This window comes from Melozone crissalis, unplaced genomic scaffold, assembly GCF_028551555.1.
Source record: "Melozone crissalis strain CALT ecotype California unplaced genomic scaffold, PUWL_Pcris_2 ptg000014l_1, whole genome shotgun sequence".
Classification (NCBI taxonomy): domain Eukaryota; kingdom Metazoa; phylum Chordata; class Aves; order Passeriformes; family Passerellidae; genus Melozone; species Melozone crissalis.
The window spans coordinates 2,125,303-2,152,149 of record NW_026535792.1 but is presented as its reverse complement, the minus strand read 5'-3'; the positions used below and the strand labels follow the sequence as shown (position 1 = coordinate 2,152,149).

The 26,847-nt window shown below is 44.9% G+C and overlaps 1 protein-coding gene across 7 annotated transcripts in view; it reads right to left on the bottom strand.

Moving 5' to 3' along the window:
• The window catches only part of MEGF11 (multiple EGF like domains 11), a 252,326-nt gene that overhangs the window by 83,032 nt on the left and 142,447 nt on the right, over positions 1-26,847 (bottom strand). For all 7 annotated transcript variants that reach the window (XM_054273115.1, XM_054273113.1, XM_054273116.1 and 4 more), the window contains 3 exons: positions 9,738-9,984; positions 7,688-7,808; positions 2,414-2,550 (listed from right to left, as the gene is read on the bottom strand). In XM_054273115.1, the coding sequence (XP_054129090.1) occupies positions 2,414-2,550; positions 7,688-7,808; positions 9,738-9,984 (505 nt within the window). The remainder of the gene's footprint in view (positions 1-2,413; positions 2,551-7,687; positions 7,809-9,737; positions 9,985-26,847) is intronic.

The following is a 26,847-nucleotide window of genomic DNA, read 5'->3' as shown; positions in this document are numbered from 1 at the left end:
ATTTCATCTCCACAGATATTTATCTAACTCTGTGTTATTATCTTCTGCACATGATGATGAACTGGAGCATTATATAGTACTTATTGACAATTTTAAGATGATAGTAGGTAAAATGTATTTATGTCTTTATTGCTGTTATTCACAGTATCTGTCATTATTGAGATTTTTTTCACTGCCTTGTAAAATGTTAAAGCAAGCAGTGTTTTGTTGTGTAGCAGATTTTCCTGCTCTCCTTTTTGCTGTGACACTGCAACAGCTGCAGGAGATGCAGAAGGTAAAAGACTCTGAGCTAAGCTGGAGCTGCCTGGTCTGTCCCATTGTCCCTGTGGTGTGAACACAAAACCAAGGACCGACACTCAGACTCTTTAAGGACCTTGTCCCTCACTGAACTCACTGGGACCCCAGGCAGGTGAGGCAGGTGTGTGCTCAGAACAAACCAGTACAGCCAGTGCAAACCAGGGCTGCCCAGCCCAAGGAGCAGCACAACAGCAGCTGGATACAACAGACCTGAGGTTTCCCCTTATGGAAGGGGGATTAAAGGCTGACAGATCAGCATGTTCTAATTTTCTAGGAACCCATAGAAAATTTTGGGAATTTCTAGGCTAATCCAATTTTACCCTGCTGCAGCAGAGCTTTCCTAACTGCCTGTTTACCTTTTCAATCCTCTTCTCATTCATCCTTTCACACACCTGCATTTCTGCTCCCCTGCCTCTCCTCTCAGTGTCTTTTACTTCCCTGCTCTGGGATGGGGAAGGTGAGCCATTCCCAAGGGTTTTGCTTGCATGCAGGTCCAGAATGTGACCTTCCCTCACTTCTTTTCCACTTCTCCCAGCTGATTCTGCCTTAGCTTTTTTACTGTCACCCTTCCCAAGTTACATCTCTCTTTGGAGTCTGAATCTCTCTCACTTTTCTCCAAGTACAGACCTCAGGAGTCTCATGGGACTCATGAGTCCACACTCCCTTTGCTCAAGGAGAGCCCCTGTGAGCTCCTGCCATGTCTTCTCTGCCCAGTCTCTCCTCCAGCCCCTCTCTGAGGGCAATCAGCAGTAAAATCCTCTTCCCAAGTCCTTTCCTCGTCCCCAACAGGATGCAGGCTGCTGGCTGGGAGCTCCCAACAGCTCCAACTTGATTGCATTGATCCATGCACAGCCAGAAATCCATCAGGGTGGGCAAGAACCAAATGAGGAGAGCAAGAGAGGCTCTGTGAGCCTCCTCCAGCATGGCCAGCACTGGGAGCAGCTCGAGATTCATCAAGTGTGGTGCCCACTATAAAGGCCCAGGCTGCACAGCTGCCTCCTTCCATGGAAAAGTCTCCACAAAGAGAGAAAGAGAAACAGGAGTGATATGGTACCACATGTATGGAAACAGTCTCCAGATGGAGAATGGGGAACACAGGCACACTGATGTTTCTCCTCTAAATTACTTGGAAATAATTAGTATTTCCTCCATATTCAACCCCATGCAAACCCTGACATAAACTCCAGAGCCCCCTCCAATTATAACTGTCCATAAAGTGGGAACAGGGAAGCTCCATGTGTAATGGGAAAGAGCAGACTTCTGACTCTCCCATAGTGCTGAGGGTTGGATGTTTGTGGTCCAACAACCTGCTGATTATTCAGTGAGGGCAGAGATGAGACTCCACTGAGCTTTGTTGCATAAAAATATAATTGTAGCATATGTCAGTATAGAGCTAATAAAAAAGGGAATATAGAGGAGAAAGTGCTTTAGCACAACATCCACTGGTGAGCTGTGCATCTCTGCAAACCCTGGTGCCACAGGTCCTGTGCAAAGTGCTCCTGAGAGCTGTTTTAACTGCACTTCCCAACCTTTGTTAGCCAGGATTAGCTGCAGGCTAAGCCAGCACGTGCTGCAATCCCTCATTGACTTTGCTGTGCAGTCATTTTGCTGAATCCATGACACCTTGGTAAAACAATATTATCATCTGCTCTGATCGATTCATGGGTGAAGGCTCTCGTTTATAAATTTTGAGGATTTATCACCTTTTGCTGGTGGCTGAGATGGATCAGTGCTACAGCAGCACAGAAGAATGAAGGAGACATTAAACTGCAGCATTGCTTACTCTTGAGGATATTAATTTGTATAAAGATACTTCATTTACATATCTTGTAAACATGTAATGCTCTCTATTAAATTTATCACTGTAAATATCTAAATTAAATTTAATCCATTAAATTTTAAAAGTTATATTAAAAACCCCTGTAAATGGAGAGCATTGCCAATAAAAAGTAATAACATTGCCACATTTATATTGCTTGAAGTGCTTCAGAAGGATGAACCTAATTGGAGCAATAGAAACATAACACCATTTTTCAGGGAGGAAGATTGTCCTAGAAGGGATATAAATATTGACAGTCCATGGTTAAAATGAAAGGCTTTGGGCGTTGATTTTTACCTGTCTCCTATATAGCCAGCTGTGCACAGGCACTTTCCTGTCACGGGGTCACAGTGCCCTCCGTTGTGGCATGGACAGTCCTGGCTGCAGTTAATTCCAAAGGTTCCAGGAGGACAAGGCTGTGCACACACCAGCCCCTGGTAAGGTTGTAGAAAGAGCAATATTTCAGTCAACATTCATAATGCAATAAATTTCTTGATGCAGCTTGGAATTTTATTGTCCTTCTTGCTAAAACTAGATATAAGTGTAGCAGCAATATTTTATCTGCATGAGATGTGCTAACGACAGTCTGAAAACTCTGCTACCACAGTAAATGCCTGCCTGGCCTGACTCCAGAAGGGATTTTTCTCACCACTGCACATTCAGGGATAATTCTCTTCCTTGGATCTCCCCCACAAACTGCAGCTGGGCTTGCACTGCCCCTTGAACAGCCACACCAAGATGGGGGAGAAGTTGAAGGCAACCAGAGAAGTCTGCAAAGCTCTTCAGTGCTCCTGGGGTTTTTGTGAAATGGAGAGTCTAAAAAGCTGCACAGAGAAGGTTTGGGTAGGAAGGGATTGTTGGAAGGTTTGGGAAAGAAGGGATTGTTAGAAGGTTTGGGAAGGAAGGGACTGTTGGAAGGTTGGGGAAGGAAGGGATTGTTGGAAGGTTTGGGGAAGGAAGGGATTGTTGGAAGGCTTGGGAAGGAAGCGATTTTTGGAAGGTTTGGGGAAGGAAGAGATTGTTGGGATGTTTGCACTGGGAGGGTGTAGCTGTGCTGGTTTTGATGGTCTGTGATGATCCCTCCTGTTCAGCCAGTCCCATTCATCCAACCCAACTGGAGGCTGGAGATTCCTCTATTTCCCTTCACACCCTTCACTCTGCTCCCTCTGCTCTCTCCAGCCACATCCATCTCTCAGAGCAGCACAGAATGGATCTGCCAGAGCTTTGGGAAAGCCACAGGAATTTTGCAGTGGAATATCTACCTAATCCATAAACAGTGACAGGATGCAGCATCCAGCATCCTCCCCGATCCTTATCCCCAACCCTGAAGCCACATCTCAGTCCCTGGCCTGCCTCAGCTCCACATCCCATTTTATGCTCCCAGTCCTCTGCTTTCCTGCCTCTTTATTCCAGTCTATTCTAAATCCATCCTTTCAATCCTCTCCTCCACCCAGACCCAAATGCTCATCTCTGAGATGTTTCCTCCTTCCCCTCCCTGCTTACCCAGCCCTGGGAGTGCAGCAAAGCCAGACTGTCCCTGCTGTGCCCCTGGCACTGCTCACAAGCAAAGCAGCTCCCAGGTAATCCCTGCTCCAGCTGCTCAGCCCCAGGGCAGGGAATGCTCACCCTTGTGTGGGGCCATGTCTTTGGAAAATTTACCTGCCAGTCTCAGGTGGTTTCCCCCCAGGTATCCCATAATGTCTCTGCCAAGTATCAAGGCCTTACAAGGATTTCCCCAGACTTTCTTAGAAGTTGCATGAATGTTTTTCTCCCTGTGAGCAAATATAAAGCCTGAGGCTGGCATCCAACCGAGGAACTTCAGCCAAAACAAGCCTGGCAGTGCTGGGATCTGAAGTTGTGGTCCTATAATGGAAAATGTTTGGCATCTGCAGCAAGTGGTGCTGCTGCCAGTGCCACCACAGTGCCCAGTGTGAGACAGAAACAGTGTCTAGCCACAGGATTATTTGGGTTTAATTTCTCTGTTTCCCTAAGCAAGCCCTGGGGCCTCTGGGTTTTGAACAAAGCACGTTATCAGACACAACTTATTCAAAATATAAACCAGGAATATAATGGCTGCTTTCACTCCCTGGGGTTTGGGAAGTTTAGCTGTATCAACAGCCCCAAAGTGAAGAGGCTGCTCTTCAATGTCACCATAAAACAGATACTTTGAGCCTTTCCCAACCAGGGCTATGTGGCTCCTTGGCTGTAAAACAGACAGGTTGGCCTCAGTTCAAGAACTTTCAGATTACAGAGTTAAAAACTGGTGTCTCTGGACTTGAGTAATACACAACACTATATATCTGAAAACCTAAGTGTCCATTTATCTTGATAATAAATACTTTCTCCCTTCATGTCTCAAAAGGAACAGGATTTCTATCAACAAATGATGAGAAAGCAATACTCTGGGATGCATCCCCCTGGAGCCAAGAGAATCTTTAGCTGTACTTTCTGCATTAATATGTACTAAGGGAATTCAAAACATCCCTCTCTAGAGGATCAAATGTCAGACCAACATTTCCTGCTGCTTATACATCTAATCAGCAAAGTTCACCCCATCAGCACCTTTTTTAAGGCCCTGATCTCATCAGCTTCTGCTTTTGACATTGTTTCCTGTATTTTGTAGGACAGAAAAGATTTTTTCCTTCTCCATTTTCTCAGACACCCCCACATTTAAAATCCACAACAGAAAGAAAAATAGACAAAAATACAAATGATGCTTCACAATGGCCAGAATCAATAGGAGAGAAGTGATGAGCAGAATGTGCAGTACTACCACAGCCCCACCATGCCTTGGGAAGGGGGTCTGGGGCCAAACAGGGGGAGCTGCCAGTGACAAATGCTCTGTCACCTCAGGAAATATTGCTGCTTTCCTGAGCACAGAGATCTAGTCCTTCAAAAGGGCTCCTGAGAAGCGTTGTAAATGCTAAATTAACTTCTCTCCCCACTTCCTGAGAGTGCTTGGAGAATTTAATATTGCAAATGAGAAAGATGTATAGAATTAAACCTGTAAATTGTTAATGAGGCCCTAAAGCAGCCACCCACTAAACTCCACAGCCACAAAGGCACAGAAGTGGAACAAGCCCAACATTGTGGGATGCTGGAAGCCACGTTCTGTTGACTGTTCAACAATAGGGGCTGTTGGCCACCATCCTGCTGGTGAGGAACTCATGGGGCTGTAAAGTCCCACAGGACACCATCCAAGGAACTCCTGCTGCTGGGAGATTCAGCACTGGTGGGAGGAAAGAAATTACAAGTCATAAAAGAACCAGGCTTTGAAGAAGGAAGAACCTCAGAACCCCAGAACTTCTTCCTTTTCAAGTCAATGCCTTCCCTTCCCCATCCCACCAAGCCCCAAGGGAGCTGAGCTCCTGTTAATAAGCCAACCCAGGAAAGGATAAAAGTTGCAGCTCATCCAGCAGCAATAAAGTCCAAGTGGATTTGCACTTGTATAAATCTAGGGAGAATTCTCTCCTTCCAAAATGATGGTATATTCAATATATATGTGCAGTCTCAAGCCTCAAAATCAGCAAGTAAAATTCCTGGTGTCACAGAAACCCGTGGTGTGAAATAAAATGAATGCTGTCTAGCAATCCCATCTCGCCTGCTCCTTTACAGCCCCCTCATGTCTCACTTCCCAAACCCTTCCAACCACCAAGAGTTAAAAATATAGCATGAAAACACACTTGTTATCCCTCTCTGTACACTGAATTACCAGCTTTTCATTAAAACCCTGGAGAGACCCTTTATACTTAAAATCTCAACATTTACAAGCTGAGTGCTTTTACTTATAATTTCAGTTTCATTCTGCAGAATACTTGATCTCTCTCTTCCATTTTCAGTTATGCTTGTTTCAAACATCAATTGTTAACTCTAGGGTTCCTCCAGGGACAGAGCAGCCAACAACACAGTTTTCAGAAAAGTCTCTCTGGCCTCCTAAAAATGCATAAAAGAACTCCAGGCTGTAAGGAATTGGGCAGGACTGGGCCAGAATACAACCACAGCTGCTGTGCAGTGCTCTGGTTCTTCTTAGGGTCTGTGCTGCATCCTAAAAGACATCTAAAAATTCCTGTTCTATTCTGCTACTCTTATTTGTTTGGTGATGTTTTAATTTTGAAAAAGAGGAGAAAGCTCCTGATAAAATGCAAGTAAGGGAGAATACAGCAAAACACCTTAGATCCTGAGAAATCTTGGCATGCAGGAGAAGAGATGAAAAAAGTAATATTTTTATGTGAATCACTTTATTGATCATTTCTTAGGGGGGTAGTGCCAGAATGGACTGACAGGCCCTCAGAGATATGGGAATTGTTTTCCTAATGCTCCAGCACTCAAGGAAAGAACCTTTTCTTTGCCACCACTGGTTGCCAGGTGAGGGCAAGGGGCCATGTTCATACTTCTGACAAGTTTTGCCTTTGTCATTTGAAATGGAATAACCTCATCACCACCCTTGCCATGATGGGTGGTGTTAGAGAGATTCCAGCTCTCTAGTTAGGGATATTTTCCACCAAAAATTAAGGACAGCAATGTTCTCCTACAGAACATTGCTGCTGATGTACAGCAGCATCTCATAGCTGGTGCTTTTGAACTCAAAGCAGTTGATGTATAAATGGAAAGGAACATAAATCTCTCTCAGCTTTTGTATATTTGAACAGGTAGAGGGTCCCCATCAGAATTCATAGTTGTGTGATGATCTGCAGGGCCTTCCATGTAAAAATAAAAAATTCAGAGTACTTGCATGCTTTAAAATCCAGCAACTTTGCCAAGAGACTAATTGTCAGATACAGGAAAAATGCCAGGAAGTTTAGTACAGCTAAATGGGATGAAGGCCTGTGAGACTTGGCATGCCCCAAGAGAGTTCATTATTACATTATTGATAAAGTTGAGGACTTTGAAAATGCTTGGCACTGCTTTCCTGACACAGAGGATTAAAGGTCAGGGCAGCTGTCTCTCTGAAGTGCAAGCCCTGACACAAGCAAATCTCTGGCAATCAATGGCAGTGGTGCCAGGGCAAGGACAGGACCCTGAACTGCGCCCGGGGCTCAGCTCTGCTCCTGCCTGAGCCTCGGATTCCTCCTGGCTTCCCCCTGTCCCCTGAAGGGGAACAGGGCACTTTGTGCCTCTGACAGTGCTGAGCTGGCCTTTGAGCTTTCTGTCCTGTGTGAGGGCACTGTCTAAGGCTGCCAGGAATATTCCAAGGAACTGGAACTCACAGACAGCTCTCTCGTCTTGTGGCATGCTGTTGTTTTTAAACTCTGTGATGGCACCTACCAGTCAGAGAATCACAGAACCACTGAGGCTGGAAAAGCTCCCCAAGATGATCAAGTCCAACCATTCCCCCTGCACTGCCAAGCCCACCACTAACCCCTGTCCCCAGGTGCCACACCCACATGTTTCTGGACACTTCCAGGGAAGGTGGCAGGTCCCAAAGCGGTGGCCTCTCTGTGCAGGTGCTGTGCACACCTAGCAAATGTGGTTCCAGTTTGAGAACTGTCAGAGCCTGGCTGGCACACATCAGCTGAGCCATGAACAATGAGCACCCAGCTCCAGGCCCTGGTGAAGAGCAGCAGTACCCACCATCCATCCAGCAGGACAGGAGCACTCCCCAGTGATGTGGTGACAAACGCCCCCGTTCTGGCAGGGGCAGCGCAGCTCGCACTGCGCGCCGTGGCTGCCGGGGGGACAGCGCTCCTCGCAGCTTTGGGGAGAGAACAGAAAACAGAGCTTAGAGAGCTTGCAGGGAACAGCAAATGAGTAAAACACAAACACAGGTCATCATGGGAGTGCTCATGCAAATGATGAACCCTCAGTAAGGCTCAGCTGGCATGGCCAATTAGCTGAGATTCCTTTTATTTCTGCTGGCGTTGTTTATGTGCCATGGATCCAGCCCTGTAAGGCTGATGCATGTGTGTAACCTTTCTGCATGCACCAAATCCCACCCATCTCCACAGGACAGCCCATAACCATTAAAACAGCCCAGGAAAATATGAGTTGCAGGATGAAGCCTTCGATGTGAATTATATGACATGGCAATAAAAGAAGCTGCAAACAGAATAAAAGGATGGGATTAAAATGCTTGAAATTCCTCCAGTCACTACTGAATGTTAACATTTGCAGTGTATAATGGACTGGCAAGGACTCAACATCATTTAAAGGCTATTTAAGTTCATTGAGTCTCTCTCAGTACTCATGGGGGGCAATGTGGGGGTAATCCCTGCAAAACCCAGGGTCTCCTACATCTGCACATCAGAGCTTTCAGCACTAAGGTTCTGAAACCACAGGATGTTGTCCCCCAGCTGACTGGCCTCTCATGAGGATGTTCCTACAACACCAGGGGCTGGCCCTGCTGAGAACTGACCCCTGATGTCAGGGGGAGCACTCCCAAGAGTAAGTGGAGTCCTTAGCAGTGAGTGCTTCCACGACTGAGGTCACAAGTCTAGGAGGAAATCAGGTACTAAATAAAATATTCACAAGGCCTATCACTTATTTATGAGGGTTAACTCTGCCCTTATTTTTTACCTTCCCCTTCATGCAGGTCAACAAATAGTAATAGACTGCAAAAGTATTAACTCACCTACAATAGATCTCCCACCACATTCAGTGACTAAATTCTCTTTTCCCCTTAAATAATTCTGAAAAACATAATTACTTCTGAAGCTACTGAAAGATCTCTAATGAGAACTGATGTTACACTGTGGGCAATTTTAAATAAGAAACTATTGCTTGCTGTCCTAAAATTAATATGCAGATTTTGTGAATCCTACTGGTAAACTTTCCGTGAGGTGGATGGGGATTTAGCTACATGATTCTCGTTAAAGTTAATAGGAGTCACGCCGCTAAATCCCTGCTCTCTGCGCTTAAAATTTACCCCCTAGATACTAAGCTGATATAGTTAACAGCAATGCTTTCTCTGTTAGATTGAAAGTCAAATAAATTGGAGATGGAAAAGTCCCATTTGATGCTGCACTGGACTGCTAATGAGGAGAGAGTCCAACTGCTTATCAAAACGCCACTGTAATTTGGATTGTATTCATATTCTGAAATTAGGAACAGGTATAGTTGTTGCACAAGTTGGAACATATAAATTATTTTTAAGCTCATTTTAGCACTGCATTTTATTTTAATAGCATGGAATCATAGAACTCCAGGATGGTTTGGGTTGGAAGAGATATTGAAGCCAGATCCAACTCCCTGCCATGGACAGGACAACTTCCACTATCCAATGGTGCTCTGAACCCCATCCATCCTGGCCTTGGACACTTCCAGGGATCCAGGGGCAGCCACAGCTTCTCTGGGCACCGGTGCCAGGGCCTGCCCAGCCTCAGAGGGAGCAATTCCTTTCCTATATCCCATTTATCCCTGTTTAAAGCCATCACCCTTTGTTCTATCACTACACACTCTTGTCCTAAGTCCCTCTCCAGGTCTCTGGAAGGATGCCTTCAGGGACACAGGTATAACCAGCAGCAAGAACAGAGGTTTCCTTTATCCATTCTCTCTGAAATCCCATTCCCTGATTTCTCCAAAGGCCAGTGTATAACAGGGTGTAAACTCAGCCAGTTACTCCTCGCGTTAAACGCGTCCGACCCGAACCAGTCCAAGGCAGTCCCGGCGCTCCTGCCGCACTTACAACACTCCGGTGTACCCGGGCGCGCAGTGGCACTCTCCGGTCTGGTGGTCGCAGGTGGCGCCGTGGTGGCACTGGCACTGGAAGTGGCAGCCCTTGCCGTAGGTGCCCGGCTCGCAGAGCTCCTCGCAGCGCCAGCCGCGGAAGCCGTCGGCGCACACGCAGGCGCCCGTGATGGGGTTGCAGAGCGCTTCGTTCTGGCACTGGCAGCGGTTGCTGCAGTGGGGCCCCCAGTGCTCGCTGTCACAGCCTGCGAACGCACACCGAGTTACCCGCGGGGCACACGGGGCTGCCTCACCCCACAGCCCCGTGTGCACCCCGGCCAGAGCCTTCCAAAGGAACCCCCGCTCCCAGACTGCCCCCCCGACCCGGCTCTAACATCTGCCTGCCCTGCCCCAGCTTCAGCATCCCCACCCAGAGCCAGGTTTAGCATCTTCCTCCCAAACCCAGGTTCAGCATCCCCACCCAGACCCAGCTTTAGGGTGCAAGGACACAATGGCACCACTGTTGTGCCTAAAGTTGAGGACTTGTTTAACACCTTATTGGATCAGGCCTGTAATCTTTTAATATCCTGTTTCTTAGTGCTCTTAGATTGCTGGAAGGAATGAATTTATAGTGGAATTAGATGCAGAGGGTCCCATCCTGCCTGCAGTGCACTTAAAGGCAGGTGGTGCTGCCAAGCAAATGCTGTCGATTTAATAATGTCATCAAATATTGTTTCTTTGTTATGTCCCCATAAGATAACATACAAGATAATCTAAAGAAATCTTTCTCCTAGGTGTTGTTCTCTGATTTATTTATTTTTTTATTTACTTTTGTTGTCTGGACTAAGTAGATGGGAGGAAATAAAATAACACTGGAGACAGGACATCCTGAGGCTGCCCAGGCTCAGGGATGAAGGTATGGAGTGAATGTATCAGGTAATTCCTATGCTAAAAACAGCAACACAGAAGGACCCCAAACCCTCTGGCCACTGACATGGAGAGGAGGTTCCCTATGGAATGCACTGAGGCACAGGGAGAACCCTCATGTGACAATCCTGCCTGATCCCTTCTCTTTGGAAGAGCATGGGGAGGATGGGAGAGGGAAGTCAGCCCTACAGGAAGAGTTTCTCCTGATTTGCTCCTGAAACAGCACCTGTACAACACCTCTTTGAGCTGCATGCACTGAACAGAGCTCAAGCAGGCACCTGAGATCAAGGTTTCCTCAGCAAATGTCTGCAGGAAAACAAGGATTTCTTCAGCAGCTCTACCCTCCACTTAGCAGCCTTTCATCACAGCTGTGGCAAGGATGAAGAAAATCCTCCTACTATTCAGACCAGGCTACTGGGAAGGACACAAGTACTGATGGCTATCCAGGCGCAGAGTTGGGTTCAATTTCACCACCAACCCTCCTGTGAGTGGTGTAAATCCCACTGCCAGGCAGGAGAGGAGAGTGGAATCCCAGCAACAGGGCTGTCTTCACAAGCTCTTTTATTTGCAAACATGGAAACTAATCCCAGGTGACACAGGCTGCTTCTCAGCCCTGGATCTGTTTCCAGGATTAGTGAGGTAAATGTAAAGCTCACTTAAGCCTGGTGCTTTTGTCCTAGAAATTACATAGCCCTCTCCTTCTACAGTACTTGGCTATAAACTCATACTGAAAAACTGTTTCTATCCAATATTTTTGGCAATATTTTTTATTTGTTATCCCTCATTTTGAGAAGGAGGATATTCACTGGTCAGTGTGAGGATATCCAGCAGAAAAAGAGACAGCTCTCAGTTAATTTGCACTGCTGATTACCAGTTTACAAATTCGCGTTTCTTGAGCAAGTGTTAAAAGCAGAAATAAACCCCCAGAAGACAATTCCAAAGTCTCCAAAAGATCTGCAGGGTGTTGGGGGATGCAGGTGCAGAGGTTGCATGTCCTGCAGGGAGCAGAGCACACCATGGCCCCTGTGCGTGATCCCACTCGTGCCTCATCCCAGACCCTTTATTGCTTTGCCTCACTTCCCCCAGCTGTATACAGGGATGAGAGCTCCTCTCTAACACCACTGGGAGCCAAGCAAACAAAATCTTACTCTTTATAAGACTTAAATTATTACTGAGAATCTGTGGGAAGAGATGATCTATCTTTATTTCACAGAGACACTTGCTAAGGCTGTGTGAGCCTTCTGGGGCAGGGAGCAAAGCTGCTGGAGCTGCTGGAGATCCCCAGCAATTTCCATTCCAGAAACACTGATTTGTTTTCTGCACAACTTGAACATCAAGGGATGCAGCTCTGCACCTCCATAAAGGACACAAACCTGAACCACACAAGCACAGCTGATGTCCCTCAGCACAGGAAAGTGGAGTTCAGGGATCAAACTGCACCCTGTGTGCGCTGGGGATTGATTCCTGCCTTCCCACACCTCACATCAGAGCCCCAACTGCAGACTGTGGCTTCTTCTGAGCCGATACAGCTCCAGTTGCAATTAATTCCCCTAATATGAATAAATAACACTCATTACAAGATATTATTCTATCCTTGCTCTTTCATGTCTCAGGTGGGTGCTCCAAGCATCTGATTTGTCTGCTGGGTTTGTGTTTTTCACTTTGAAAGGAAGTGAAGGAAAAAGAAAACCATTTGTAGGAAGGGAAAACCATTTCCCATCATTAGTTCAAGCATCTTGTTTCAACTGTACAGTGCCTGCACCAAACACAGCTCATTTTTTTTGAACACTTATTTACCAGCAGTATTTGGTCACATTTGCTTCTTCCCTGGAGCAAATTTTATTCCACAATCTCACCAAAGGGAATTGAGTGAAATTCGTTAACAATGTGTCAGTGTAAAATTTGGTTAATGAAATTTCATCCTCACCTGATTTTTTGCACTGCAGTAACCTCACATGAAAATAAGATCTTTGCTGCTCAAAGTTTATCAGTTGCAGTTGCTTTTCGTTCCCCTTTCCTCTGAGTCCCACATTGCAGTGACTCCAATGACTCCAATGACTGTGGAGTCATTTCATTGGAACATGGTGTGATATTTATGTAATGATATAATGATAACTCTGAGATCTGCACTGTGGACACTTCTTCTTTAGCAAGGTAGATACAGGGATGATAAGCTGAAATCCAAGTACTTATTCATACAATTAGCTCCACTGAGCTCAGCAGGCTCGCTCAGGTATGAGAGTAATTGAGTGTGTAACTGGCTACAGGACTGGGATCCAGTAGCTCCTGGTAGAGAATTATAAAACAGAAGAAACAAAAGACTTCAGCAACCAAAAGGAATTTTTTCTCTACACATGAGGGTAGCAAATCCTGGCTGGTGTGTGACAGTGATTCCAGGTTCTGGGACAGAGACAGAGAGCAGAGCAGGTGCAGAGCCATGGGACCCTGCTGCACTTTGGGATCATCAGCAAAGTCTCCCATGAACAAGGAGAGACCATTTTAAACCCCATCCCCAGTCTAGCACAGTCTGATCCTGTTCTTGTTGATTGCCTCAGTGAGTTACTGTAATAGAGATAAATAATAACAGCAACAACGTGTGAACAGAGAGCTGATTAAAGCTCACACGAGCGCTCTGCTGTAAATGCAGATGCCATTAAAAATGTCAAAATGATACAGAGACTTTAACCAGACCATCAATAAGGAAAGCAACCTGAGAGAGGTGATGTCAGGGAGGTACAAATGGTCCCCTTAGCTGCATGTGGGGATGTCAATACCGTGAGGGATGAGGCTGAAGCAGCCCCTGTTCTCCTGGGAGATGCTACATTGAAGGGAGCTGCCATATTTCAGGTACGTGCCACATTCCCTGGCAAACGTGCTAACTTCCTCACTTTTTCACCTTTGGAAATGTGGCTGGAGATGAGCTGTCACCAGTAAAAATGAATGTGGCTCTGTGAGGGATGAAGCTGGGTGCCCAAGCACAATCACACTGGTGTGCACAGGGTGCTGTGACAGGAGAGGGATTCTCTCCTCAGAGGAGACTGCTCAGAGCACCACCAAAGGTTTTCCTCCTATTGCCACTCCCACACTGAAACCTCAATTCCTTCCTGAAGTGAGGGCTAATTCCTGCAGGTTCTGCAAATAGAATTATTAAATCCTAGAATCCTTAAGGTTGGAAAAGACCTCCAAGACCACCAAGTCCAACTTTCAACTGAGCACCCCCATGCCTACTAAATCACATCATGAAGTGCCACACCTGCTTGTTTCTGAGCCCTTCCAGGGATGGTGACTCCATCACTTCCCTGGGGAGCCTGTTCCAGGGATTAACCACTCCTGCAGTGAAGAAATGTTCCTGTTGTGGCTGTGCATGGCATCCTGTTGGCAGCTGTGTCCTGGTAAATAGACATTGGGGACACAGGGGAGGTGCTGCTGTGCCCCCCAAGGGCTGCTCATCCCTGTGGGGATGAGGAGGGAATTGCTGAGCTCTGGGTCAGTAGGGACACCCAGCACCTGGTGCAGCAGCACAAGTCAGGCACAATGAAGCAAACACAGGAGTTTGAAAAGGTAACAGATGAATAAAAGGACTCCCAAGGAAGGGGTGACATTTATGGAGTGACTTATCCCAATGAGAGAGTCAAAAGTGCAATTCCAGAGCTTTTCCATCACTGCACACACACCATTCACATGAAAACAGAATCTTCTATCACAGCAGCACCACTACCTGTGGTCTCAAGGTCTGAGTTTATTCTGCTCTCAGCATCAGCTCCCTGTGGCTCTTTTATAGCCAGGGCCAGTTCTGTATTGCAGGTCTGCAAAGTCAGTGGGATGTTCACAAACATCCTGAAAAAGGCACAGCTGAAAAACCAAGTGTCTGATTTCCCAAGGACTCAAGACCATATTGGGCTGATGAGGAACTTCAATTAATCCACACTTTAAAGCAGCTTTCTACAAATTTGCTAAAGCACAGAACATGCTCATATTCAATAGTCAATATTCTGGAATATTTCCAAATTCAGTTTGTAATATTTAAATGAGATACTAGCCCTTAAAAATGCAAACAGGAAATAAAATTAACTGATTAAATCTAGGAGGACATGGTTTAAGAGAGATTATTTTAGAATTTACTTTGAAATTAGAACTAGATTCTCCTCTTAATGTAACTGTAGTGTTGTAAAATGATTCTATGCATACAAATTGAGGTGAAATGTGGATTTAGCTCTGGGTGGGGTTTTTTTGTCTAATTCAGTTTTGGAATCAGATGATTGACCCAGCTAATGCAAAGCAGGCAAAGAAACACCAAAAGGTAAAACATATATTTCCTGAATATGATGAAGGATCATTAAAAATAATCAGTTAGGTTTTTATCTCCTGCACTTTATTCAGCAGGAGAATTACAGCTCTGTGTTGAGCTGGGTCTGCTCCCTGCACAAACATGACTCCTTTTGGGACAGTTCAACACCTTTGCAAGCAGAAGCCAAGCAATAGGTTTGGAACAAGGTCCATGAAGAGGGAATTCCCCTACAGTGTCACCTCCCAGCACCTTGTGTTGGCTCTGAGCAGAGCTGAGCCCCTCGAGTGACACCAACACACTGCTAAAGGCATGAGCCAGGTCACTGACACATCACCTGCTGATCTGCTTGATTCCAACCCAAAAACCTCTGTCTCATAAGACTGATCCCCTTGGAATGTCTAATACATGTTAATAACACCCAAAATAACCCAGATTTTCAAAAATGTTCATCCAAATGCTTAGAGACTGACACTGTAATTCCATTATTTCACCAGCTGGGACACCTCCCACTGTCCCACCCCCAGGGGAGTGCTCAGCTGCCCCCAGTGAAAATTCACCTGTACTCAATCAACCTATAAAAACTGCAATTTGCAGCTCCTCAGTGCCACCCCTGGATAACTCATTACCTGCCTTCCTCGAAGATTCCAACTGTATGAAAGGCAATCTGAAATTAAAGACTTCAGGGCCTTAGCAGGACTCCTCTTACAATCTTTCCAGGGAGCAGCCACGGGCCACTGGCTGTTCAATCTCTGTGCAGAAGTGGCCCACAGGGAGGGTGCCAGCCCTGTGCTCTCAGTCCATCACCCACGTGTCAGGGCTTTGCTCTGTCCCTGCTGATGAAGCACCTGAACATCAGCCTGATGACACTCTTGAAGAGATTTGTCTTACTCTTCATTTGCTTTCATTTGGTTCCCCAAGGCAAACAGGGAGCATCCCATGTAAATAAGACATTTGACTTATGGAGCTGGTGTCACAAAAATAAAATGTCAGATTAAAGGTTGGAAGGACAGCAGTAATTCAGTACTTGAGCCTATGAATTATGATATTTTCTTTAATTATGTGAGCACAGGATACCCTGGCACTTGCTGACTTCTGAGCTTGTAGCTTTGCAGCCTTAAGGTTCCAATCCTGGATTCGTTTTATCTCCAAAGCCAGACTTTCAGTCACAGCTCACACAATTATAATGAAGAGAATGCCAGTCTCAGTGTTTACCACTCTAAGACTGCCCAAAGAATGTATTTTGCATATGTAAATATGCATTTGTGTATCCACCCAAAAGGAAAACCCCTGGGGTTAATCTGAGACTGGCAGGACTTGCAATCAGTCTCATCCTCCCAGTTTATGGATCAGTCTTCATCAGGTAGAAATGGAAAGTTGGGAAGGAAACATCAGCTGATTTTTCCCAAAATGAATAAATTATTACTCACAGGAAGAAATCAACCTCATTTTGTGTTTAGGTTTATTTTTTTTTTCCTTTCTTAAGGACAGGAGAACAGATTTTCATCCTTCAAGAAAGATTTTGCTGATTCTCCCTGAAGTTCCTGCTCTGAATCAGATACAGAGCATGTGGCTGATTTGGGCCCTGATTTAATCTTGGATGATGATCTCATTAGTCACTGACTCTCTAACATGTGGTTCCTAACTCAGGCTCAGCACTTTAGAGACCCTGCAGTTTATTTAGCATCCTCTGAGGAAACATTTGCTTTCCAAAGTAATTCTTGTTTAAAGAACATTCCTCTGGTATTCTGTAGAATGCTTACAGCAGTTACCTAGTTGAGGTTTGTCTTTTGGATAAATGAAAACAAAATCACTCCAAGTCAAAGAAAAGTTAAGTATTTGGATGTCAGCCTCATCAAATCCTGTAATGAACTCAATATATTTTGGAACCACTAAAAAGGAAGGAACGACTTCTACTCCTGACAGATATTGAAGTGTGGCGCTTACAAAATTTCTACTAAGAGTTATTTTGACAGACGCTTCAAAAGAAGTGAAAATTAGAACATTAAAAAAACCTGAGAATATTTCCTATTTCTTTTTGTAGAAATTACTGCTCTGTTTAATGAGCCTTTAACTCTACTGACACTCTGGATCTTACAAGGAGTTTAAAATCATGAAACGCTTCATAAGGGAGCGACAACATTCTATACAACACTGGCAGCTTGTCTTCTCATTATAATTTTTGTGGAGAAGATGCTGCATTCTTTAAAATGATTTTTTTTTTTTAGTGTCATATTAATGGGAGGCAAAGTCTGTTCTTTAATTAGAATTTTACTGTGGTGAATTAAAAAATACATGGGCAGAGTATCAAGAGTCTAATAAAACTAAATGAAGATACTATCTTTCCTCTGTATGAAACCCAGCAGTCTTTGCTCTGGCAAAACTTCCATCAATACTTCATTATTATTGTCTAGGACAGGCTTGTAATAATAATATCTGCAAGTAACTTGCTTCCAAATTCAGTCTTCCAACTGGGTAAAACATTCTCTCTCAACATCTGTAATGGACTTTAGATGTTTTCATTGACTGGGTAATGAAATTTTCTGGTAATGCCTCTGCACAGAAGTAAAATCAGTTTTGCCTGCAAGAAGGGGTAGAAATACACTGGATATGCCTAAAACACTGCAGGACAGGAACAGGGAGGAGATGCTGCCTTCAAGAAGTCAGTGCTGGAGGGGCTCAGGGGTGGTGGCACCAGAGCTGCTCAGAGAGGCCTCTGACCCTGGAGATTCGGAGCTGATGACACAACAGTGGTGCCTGGTGTGTAAAAGCCACAAGCAATATCCACATGGGCTCCTTCCTACTCTAAATACTCAAAATAAACAACCAAGGCAGTTGTGGGAGCAGAAGCAAACCCTGCCTGGGTTCAGCAATTCCAGCTGACTTTGATGCAGTTTGGAGCAGACCCACAAGGGCATTGGGAGCTGCAGGAGGCTGCCCAGGCTGGCTGCCCTTCAGCCACATCCTCCTCCAGGACAACTTCATGCTTCACCTGGGAATCCAGCATGTGGAAAGCAACCTGATCCAACCCTGGGGTCCCCTTTCCAGCCTGTGTGACTGCAGGGGATGCAGCAGGACCAGCCGTGCCCAGCCAAGCTCTGGGAATGTGCTCAGCTCCTTGTTTTCCACAGAGCACAAAGCCAGCCTTGTCGAAGGTCACCCTGCTGATGTTTTGCCAGATAGGCAATATCTCTTTATTTGCACTTAAAGCTGTGCTTAAAGGAGAAAAGCTTCTTGTCACTGCAACAACTCCCTGTCCTTCCCATGCAGGGATGTGTCCCTTCTCTTGCAGCTGCTGAGCAAGAGAGCAGAATTGAGACCTGGATTTGCTGAGCAGGATTGGCTGAGCACAGGGGAAAATCAAGACATGGGTAAGGAAGAAATGCTGGATCCACCTCAGCAGCTGCAAATTGTACCATAAAGTCTCTCCTTCAGGGGGATGGATAAGCACATCCTTCATGCAAAACATAACTCACAGCCCTGACTCATCAGTCATTTTTAAGATGGTCAATAAGCAATTTATTTTATTGTGTTGATATTGAAACACAAAGTAAACACTATGGACTGTGGTATTTGCTTTTATTTCCAATAGTGTTGTTGGAGAGTAAAAAGAACCACTTGGTCTCTTTGCTACAATTCCCTCCTAATGACTAATCATAGAATCTGGAATGGTTTGGGTAGGAAAGGACATTAAAGAACTTGTTCCACCCCTGCCATGGCAGGGACACCTTCCACTATCCCAGGCTGCTCCAAGCCCTGCCCAGCCTGGCTTTGGACACTCTCAGGGATCCAGGGGCAGCCCCAGCTGCTCTGGGCACCTGTGCCAGGGCCTGCCCACCCTCCCACGGAACAATTCCTTCCTACCATCTAAGCAAAATCTCTGCTCTTATAGTTTAAAACCCCTCCCCTTGTCCTATCACTGGGTCACCTGTGCCCTGCTCTTCAACTTGACAATATCAGCTTAAAGGATCTTCTGCCCCAGCAACTGAATCTAGGAAAAATCTTACCTTTTCTAGTGTGAATTCTGTTACTTACAGACATTCAGAGAGAATTAGAGCAGCAGAAAGCCCAGTGGCCTTTGAAAAAGGGGTGTCTTTTATATCTAAAACAGTTCAAAGGCTTGCAAAAAGCTGTGTGCAGGTATCTACACCAGCTCCTTGCTGTTCTCTTTTCTTCTGGGCATACTTGAACCTTCACATGGCTCTTTAATGTTACCTAATGTCTTCAAGATATCTTAAATACACTGCTGCCTTTCTCTTATAAACCATTAATAGTAATGTCCCTTTCAGGCACAGAAAAAGAAACAGTTTTTAAAAAAGTCTTGCCCTGTGTGACCCAGGAAAAACTGGAACGTTCACTCATCTAAACACATTGTGAGACTCAGCACAGTCTCTGCAAACCTTTCTGATATTTACCAATAGAAAATAGCATGTCTGAAACTACTGGTGGAAAAAAAAAAAGCAAAAATACTGAAATATTAGAATATTACACTCTCTTTTCACACCACTCGGGCAGAGAGATGTGGGATGTGCTTTTAATAAAGAGATAATCATGAGGCAGACAAATGCTGCATAGCTAAAACACCAGGAGCCAAAGCCTGTGTCCCTGGGTGTGCTGGGAAAGGCAGAGGACACAGAGCCCAGCACCAGGAGAGGTTTATGCCAGAAAATTTCCAGTGTCCCTAGAGCAGCTCCTCAGACTGCACCAGTGCTGCAGCTCTCCTGCACCACTTCTTTAGGATGCAAATGCTGAGAGAGCAGAGCAGCCTCAGCAGGCAAAGCAGCAGCTCCAAGTGCTGGGCAGAACATTCAGGCACCTCTGTCTGTGTCCCTTCAGCTTCCTCTGCCCACCAGTGGGGCTTGGGTTTCCTTCTGGAGAGCCAGGCAGGAGGAGAAAGTCTTGTCTCATCAATTACAGAGACTGGATGTCTAAACCTTGATATTTTATTTTGACTTCCCAACATGTTCCAATGTTGTTCACAGAAGCGTAAATTAATGCCAATTTCTAAAGCAGAAGTTGCTCTAAACTGGGAAGTGAAACTTTTTTGTTATGATGTTAAAAACAGACAATTCTTAAACTGTTTTACATTCTGAAAAACAGGCTGATCAAAACTGTTCATGCTCACAATCAGTTAGGGGTGTAGTGAGCTGAAATGTTTTGACAAACTCCCAGCCATATGGAAGCCGGTGCTTTCGGAACAGTTTCCCATTGTGGATTCCTGCATTAAGCCATCAAGTGTCAGGCAGGCAGAAACACCAAATCATCACTCCACATGTTTTTTCCTCATTGTTTACAAACAACCTGGTTGTGCCTGCAGCATTATCCATGGGTCAGCCTCACAGAAACCTGGACAATCCCACAGCAGCTCCACTTCCCAGGCTCGGGGTGTCACTTCTGGGGGTTCAGCTGCAGCCCAAGGAACTGTGGAACAGCTTCACTCCTGAATTAATTTAATTTCTCTGCTTTTTAGTGACAATTGCCACTGACAAGGAAAAAGCAAAACAGACACGTGTGACCTCCTGGCTGGATGGCAGCAGGGAAGTGAATGGGATTTTGCTGGAAGAGAGCACAGCACCTGTGCATTAAAGGTTTTAAATGCCAGACTCCCTTAAAGGCTCAGATCTCTGCATTCTCCTAGTGGCAGCAGAGAAACACCTTAAAAAATCAGAGGGAAAAAGAGGCTGTCTGATGAGACCATCACCTAGATTGTCCCTGGCCATGCTGCAGTGCCATCAGCAGCACCTCGGGCTCACCCCAGTGCCCTTTGCAGCCAGGGAATTTCTTCCCATCATCTCTAATCATCTCTGATAAGGGCTGGCCGCTGTGGGTTAAGTGAGTGCCATCTGGAACATGACACTGATCCCACAACTTTGCTGCTTCCTTGGCTAAGGAAGGTGCCCTGCTCCCTGCAGAACCTCAGGGCAGAGCAAACACCAAACCCCCCAAATATTAAATAATCAATGAGCAGAAGGAGGCACGAGCCCACAAGAGGAACCACCCAGGGAAATGCTGATGTTCCTGATGCTGTGGGATGGTGACTGTGTGGTGGGTGGTGATTTAGGAATGCTGCTGACACACATGCACAAATCTGATGACACAGGAAATTAGCATCCGTTCCTCTCCCCCTGCTTCAGAAGAATCACTAAATATAGCTCACTCTTTAAATATTAAGGATATCTGCAGAATGTTGTTGTTTTTGAAAGGGTTCTTTCCTGACTGGATTTTCCTCATCAGGCTTAGTAATCAAGTTGTTTTATTTGGAATGGATAATTATTTGTTGAGTGATTATTTATTCAGAGTACATTACTAAAGAAAATTCAAAGTATGCTGGTGTAATAAAAAAGTGACAAAATGCAACTATTTGGGTTCTAAACTGTTCAATAAGATCAGAACATGTAGGGTCTGTGGGTATGTAAATGTGGTTTTGCACATTTAACAAAATTGCCTCCATCACCAGAGTCCCATGCAAACACTGATTAATTCTCAGGGTCCATCTATGACCTGGAAAATGAATTTAATCACCATTTCATAGAAGGGAAACTGAGACAGTCAAATTACATGAAACTACAAAACTCCCCAGAAAGGAAGTGATAACACTGAGATAGGACAGCTCCAAGATCTAAAGTGTCAATTTATGCTCTAAGTACCTTGTAGTATATTTTTTCACTACATTCATAGTCCTGTGCTGAATTAAACAGATAAAAAATGACTCTTTAATGTATGCAGAGATTAATTACTAAAGTGTTTCTTCTGTTTCTCATCAATAGCAGTGTTTAAAAAGTGGAAAGTTGATACAAAGAGCATCCCTGGGATGCAAACTGCAGTGGGATGTGGCTGGGGCAGGACTTGAACATCCTGGGGAAGGGCCCAGCCCGTCCATCCTGCTCAGCCAGGGCTGGGACACTGAGTGACACTGCTGGGATTCTCCCTCCTGGCTTTCCAGGTCCCAGCTCCACACTATCTCTAAGGAAATCTGGGATTCTCCAGGTTTGTTTCTCTCCATTTGCTGCCATCCCCATTAACCCTGACAGTGTTTCTTACAGACCTGTGCTGATCTTCTCCCTCACTTGCCCTCTAACAAACCAAACCCAAGTTACACACACAATATTTGCTTCAAAATTTTCCATTGACTGTGCTGGGACCTGGTGGATTTTGTTTCCCTGCTGATTGCCAGGGTTGCACAATTGGAATTTTTGCAAGGCAAGGGATCCAAAAGGCAGTAAAACTCCACAGACAGAGACTGCTGGAGTTTATTCAAGTATTTGTTAATTAAAATTGTTACAAGCAAATGAATTAAGTTCATATTGCACCAGAAGGACTTGCCCTTATAGAGACCTCACAGCCAGAAAAATGAGGAAATTGTTCTGCAACTCCCATCTATGCAGACTCCTCTGTTTGGCACTGCCTTAATTTCTGTCAAACTAAAAGAATTCTAACATTTTCTGTCAGGGAGCTGGTGTAAAACTTGAAGAAGGCTTAAAAAAACCTCTACTGTTGACTCATTTCACTCATTCCTAGGCAGATCTGAGAGAAAGAAGATTGAAAGCAACATTATAAGCAAGAATTATCCTCGACTCTTGAAAGGCACACAAAATTAAACTGGGGGATCAGGATCAAGGTAGTGGAAATTATTGGGTCTGTGCACTTAAAAGCTGAAGAAGGTGACTTCCCACTGAGACTTGAGAACACAGGTGCACATAATTTTAAAAATCTGCATTTTTAACCTTTTAAATTTGCTAGCAAAGCAAGGAAGTTGTTGAGAAGCTGCAGTAAACATGGCAATTCAATCAGCTCCTTCCAAAGTCTATCTCACAACTCTGTGATTCCTGAACCCAGCAGGTCAGGGGATCACAGAACAACTCCTTGGTGGCAGCTGAATGGAGCTGGAGGCAGCACAGCAACACTTTAGGGAGTGCATAAAAAATCTCTGAATTCCCAGCTGTGCTGGCTCTGGTCAGTGCTGAAAGCAATGTCCTGGTCCCTGCTCCTTCCTAGGAATGCAAGAGGAGCTGTGGAAAGAGCTAAAGCCAACTTTCTAGCAGCAGTCTGGGAAAGTATTCAAGTTTTCCAACTTTGGTATCAGTTTCTGTACATTTTTAAAAGCTGGGCTCTGCAACCAACAATTCACAGGTGATAACCGATTTTTTTCAAGTTTTTAAGCATGTCAGAGGTGAACACAGATTTCTAGTGTTACTTTTCCTTGGATCAGCCAAAACCCTTCAGGCTTATTCTTAGACCCATGGACTTAAAAATAATTATAACCTCATAATGCAAATACTGTGAATTTCATTAAAAATCAAAACAGCAGTTGACTGCCAAGAAACAACAAGCACTCTCATGCATAAGCTAACTAATTCCATTTTCAAAGCTTCTGGAAAAACAGTAATTGTATCTCATCATGGCTACACCTTGAGAGATAACCTTGCACTAGATCCTGCCTGCCCTGCAGTTTCAGAGGAACCACTGAGGGCTGTTTACATCTCACTTATGGCAACAGGACCCGTGGTGGAGCAGGGCCACAGCCGTGACATGTGACAAATGCTGTGACAAAGATTTATAAAGCTGAAACTCTAATTACCCTGATCCACAGCCCACTAAAAGGAAAGCAAAGGACACCACTCCTTTTCCCAGTGTAGCTTTATAACCTGATTTATCCTCAGATTTCTCCTGGCAACAGAGCGTCGAGCTGCTGCCCACAAAATACTGCCAGGTGGAATCTGAGTTAAAAAGACTTGAAGCTGTCCATCCAAGCCCTTGTTTTCTCAAGTCTCAATTATGGGACCATTTTCCTCGTGGGAGCTCTTTATGACTTCCCATTGGGAGCACAACTCACCCTGAGTGCAGCTGCCAGAATTCCCCTCCCAGGTTCTGACTGCTCCAGTACATCCACCTTATTTTACACTATTTACACGAGTGCTGTAAAGATTTTTATTGATGCCCAGGTTTTACAGCTTAATTTTAAGGTACTCAACAGTTGTGCTCAGATATAGTGGATGGATCCTCCTGCTTCCATATGTTCCCCATTGCCAGGGAGGTCCAAACTGGCAGCTTGCTGAGCCCGCCTGAGACGTGGCCATAAGTCTTTGGAATTGGGACTTTTAACAACTCTGCTTTTCCTGATTCTTGTGCAAACCACTCAATCTGTCCTGGCTTTTAAACTAAAGACGTTTTTATTTGCTCTTACTTTTGACTGGTCTTGGAAATACACGTCAGTGAAATACTGTTATTGTAAAACACCTTAAAAAACACGTTTAGGACTAGAAAAGCTGTATGAATGAGATCATAAACTCCTGCAATGCTGTGGGCTGGACGGGAGCTTGGAGATCATCCATCCCCAGACCATGAGCAGGGACACCTCCACTGTCCCAGGGTGCTCCAAGTCCCATCCAGCCTGGCCTTGGACATTCCCAGGAGCCCACAGCTTCTCTGGGCACCCTGTGCCGGGGCCTCTCCACCCTCCCAGGGAACAGTTCCTTCCCAATATCCCATCCATCCCTGTCCTCTGGCAGTGGGAGCCATTCCCTGTGTCCTGTCCCTCCATGCCCTTGTCCCTCTCCAGGCCCTGGAAGGGACTCTGAAGTCTCCTGGAGCCTTCTCTTCTCCAGGCTGAACAACACAGTCCCAGTTTACCACCAATGATTACTAAAAGAACATTACATCAACCAGCACCAGCGGTGAGCAGTCACAATTTACCCAAACCAGTTGTCCTTTCTGCCCTCACATCTTTCATGGGTGTGAAAGCTCAGAGAAAATATTTGGCTGTAGGTGAGCAAAACACAGGAGTACGAAGACCCAAAGGAATCCTGTACTTTCCTGCTCTCATGTGTGCAAGCAGAACTGGGGGAGGAAAACAAGGTATGGAAAGTATTAGACAGAAAAAGGGAAATCACTAAGAGTAGGAGGAAACAAAGAGAAGAGTATGTAGGAAAAGAAAATTGAGATAGGTTAAAAGAAGGCAAAAACCTAACTACATAAAATCCCCCCCCAAAAAACAGAGAGGAAAATAAAGAGCTGAATGAAAGAGCACATGAATTCCTGCTGTCCCTGCCTTAGTGTCCCACATAATGTGTCCCTGAAAATAATGAAGGTCACCAGCACATTATAGGAAGTAGTGAGCAATGAGAAGCCCATTAGAACCAGCACAGAAATGATCAATTTGTTTATCCTTGTTATCTGAAAACAGAAAACAACGTGGGAAGGGGATGAGTTCATCTTGCTCCCCAAGGCTTTCGTTCCCCAGCTGCTTCCCCTCCCCAGTGCCACGCACATGACTCCTGCTTTTTACTCCTGGATAGGCAGGGAATAATGACTGACTGTAATAAAATAAATAGCTGCTTCTTGCACACAAGACATCTCCTGTCTGATTTCCTGGGAGCTGCATTAGCAGGGTTTATAAGTCAATTTTTAAAACTCAGGACAGCATTAAAAAACTGACAAATGCCACTCGGTCACGTCCCTGTTGTCACAGTTATTGAGGCCTCTGGAGAGAGTGTCAAAGAAATAAAGCAAATTTCTTTTTTTGCTTAATTTGTGTCAATTGATTTCCTATTTTTAATTAATAATTCTAATTATGATGCAGCAAATTTACCCAACAGACACAACTGGTTTAATCAGCATGTATTGATTGTAACAGTAGAATTATCCCAGTGTTCCTGACACCATTGATTTTCTGTTGTGTGACTGTAAGAAAACAGCAGCTGGACAGACTCTGGTGTCAGCTCACGGTGCTGATGATCCCTGAGCTATGAATTGGTGCTCCTGACCTGACAAATAAAAACACAGGCATTATCTACTGCTTCAGCACTCCAGAGAAGGAATCTGGTGATTACAGTATGGCTCAAATAAGGGGTTTAGTCACAGCAGTAGCAGCAGGAACGTGAAGGTGGGAGACACTGCTTTGAGGCAAAAAGGCAGCTGTTAGAAAAGTCCTTGTAAAGCTGAGCTAAATCATTTGGTGTAAGTTCCTAATTTGTCCTTATTTTGGACAGCTCCAAAATGCCTCTTTAAGCACATGCTTAAATATCCAGGATAAAGACTTTAGGATATTTTTGAGCCTGAGTCTCACATTTTTGTAGAATGCTCCTCTCTGATGGAGCTCCCAGAGGCTGCAGAGTGTCCAGGCCATCAACACCTGGTACAGCCTGGGCTCTCTCAAATGTCACTGCTGTCCCCAGCTTCTCCAGAAGCAGAGCACTGGCCTGAGAAAAGAAAGGGAATTTAAAGAGAAGGCACAGTGTGACCTAAACTGCTGTTTAGCCCTTTTGCTGGAGTCACTGAGATTTCTGCAATTTTCTGCTCATCGAGTTCCAGATTCTGCAGAAATTATATTAAAAGCCCCTTGGAGCAGCACAGAGAATTCTGATCCATTTGCAATTTGAACATTCCAACTTTGAAAGTGTATAAAGGCTTTGCAGGAACAGGTGGGTTTGAACTGACCCTCTGGAGCCAAAATGTTCCCAGGTTTGGAAGGAAAAATGATGAGATCTGAAAGCCAAAGCAGAGGGGAGAAGAAAAAACGAGGTGGATGGTACTGCCTCAGCCTGGGCAGGCAGAGACACCCCAGCATTCCCAGAGGGAGCACAGGGCAGAGCATGCCTTTACCTGAGCTGCAGCCTGGGATGGAACCAGCCTCTGCAGAGGTGTGAATGGGAAAGTCTGATTTGTTTCCTTGCAGAATTAATCACAATGGAGCAGAAGATAATTCCCCACGTTTCCCCCCATTTGGTTTTCCACAATAACTGACAATATGAGCACATTTAGCAGAAAAAGCTGCCGTGGTGGAGGGGAAATCACTAGTAATAGAAAAATTATAATTTTTCCTGAAGCTGTTAATTCATATTAAACATTTTCAGTTCTGCTTACTCAAACTATAATGTGTCAGGAATAAACATGTGATTATAGTAGTTAGCTTTTTGGC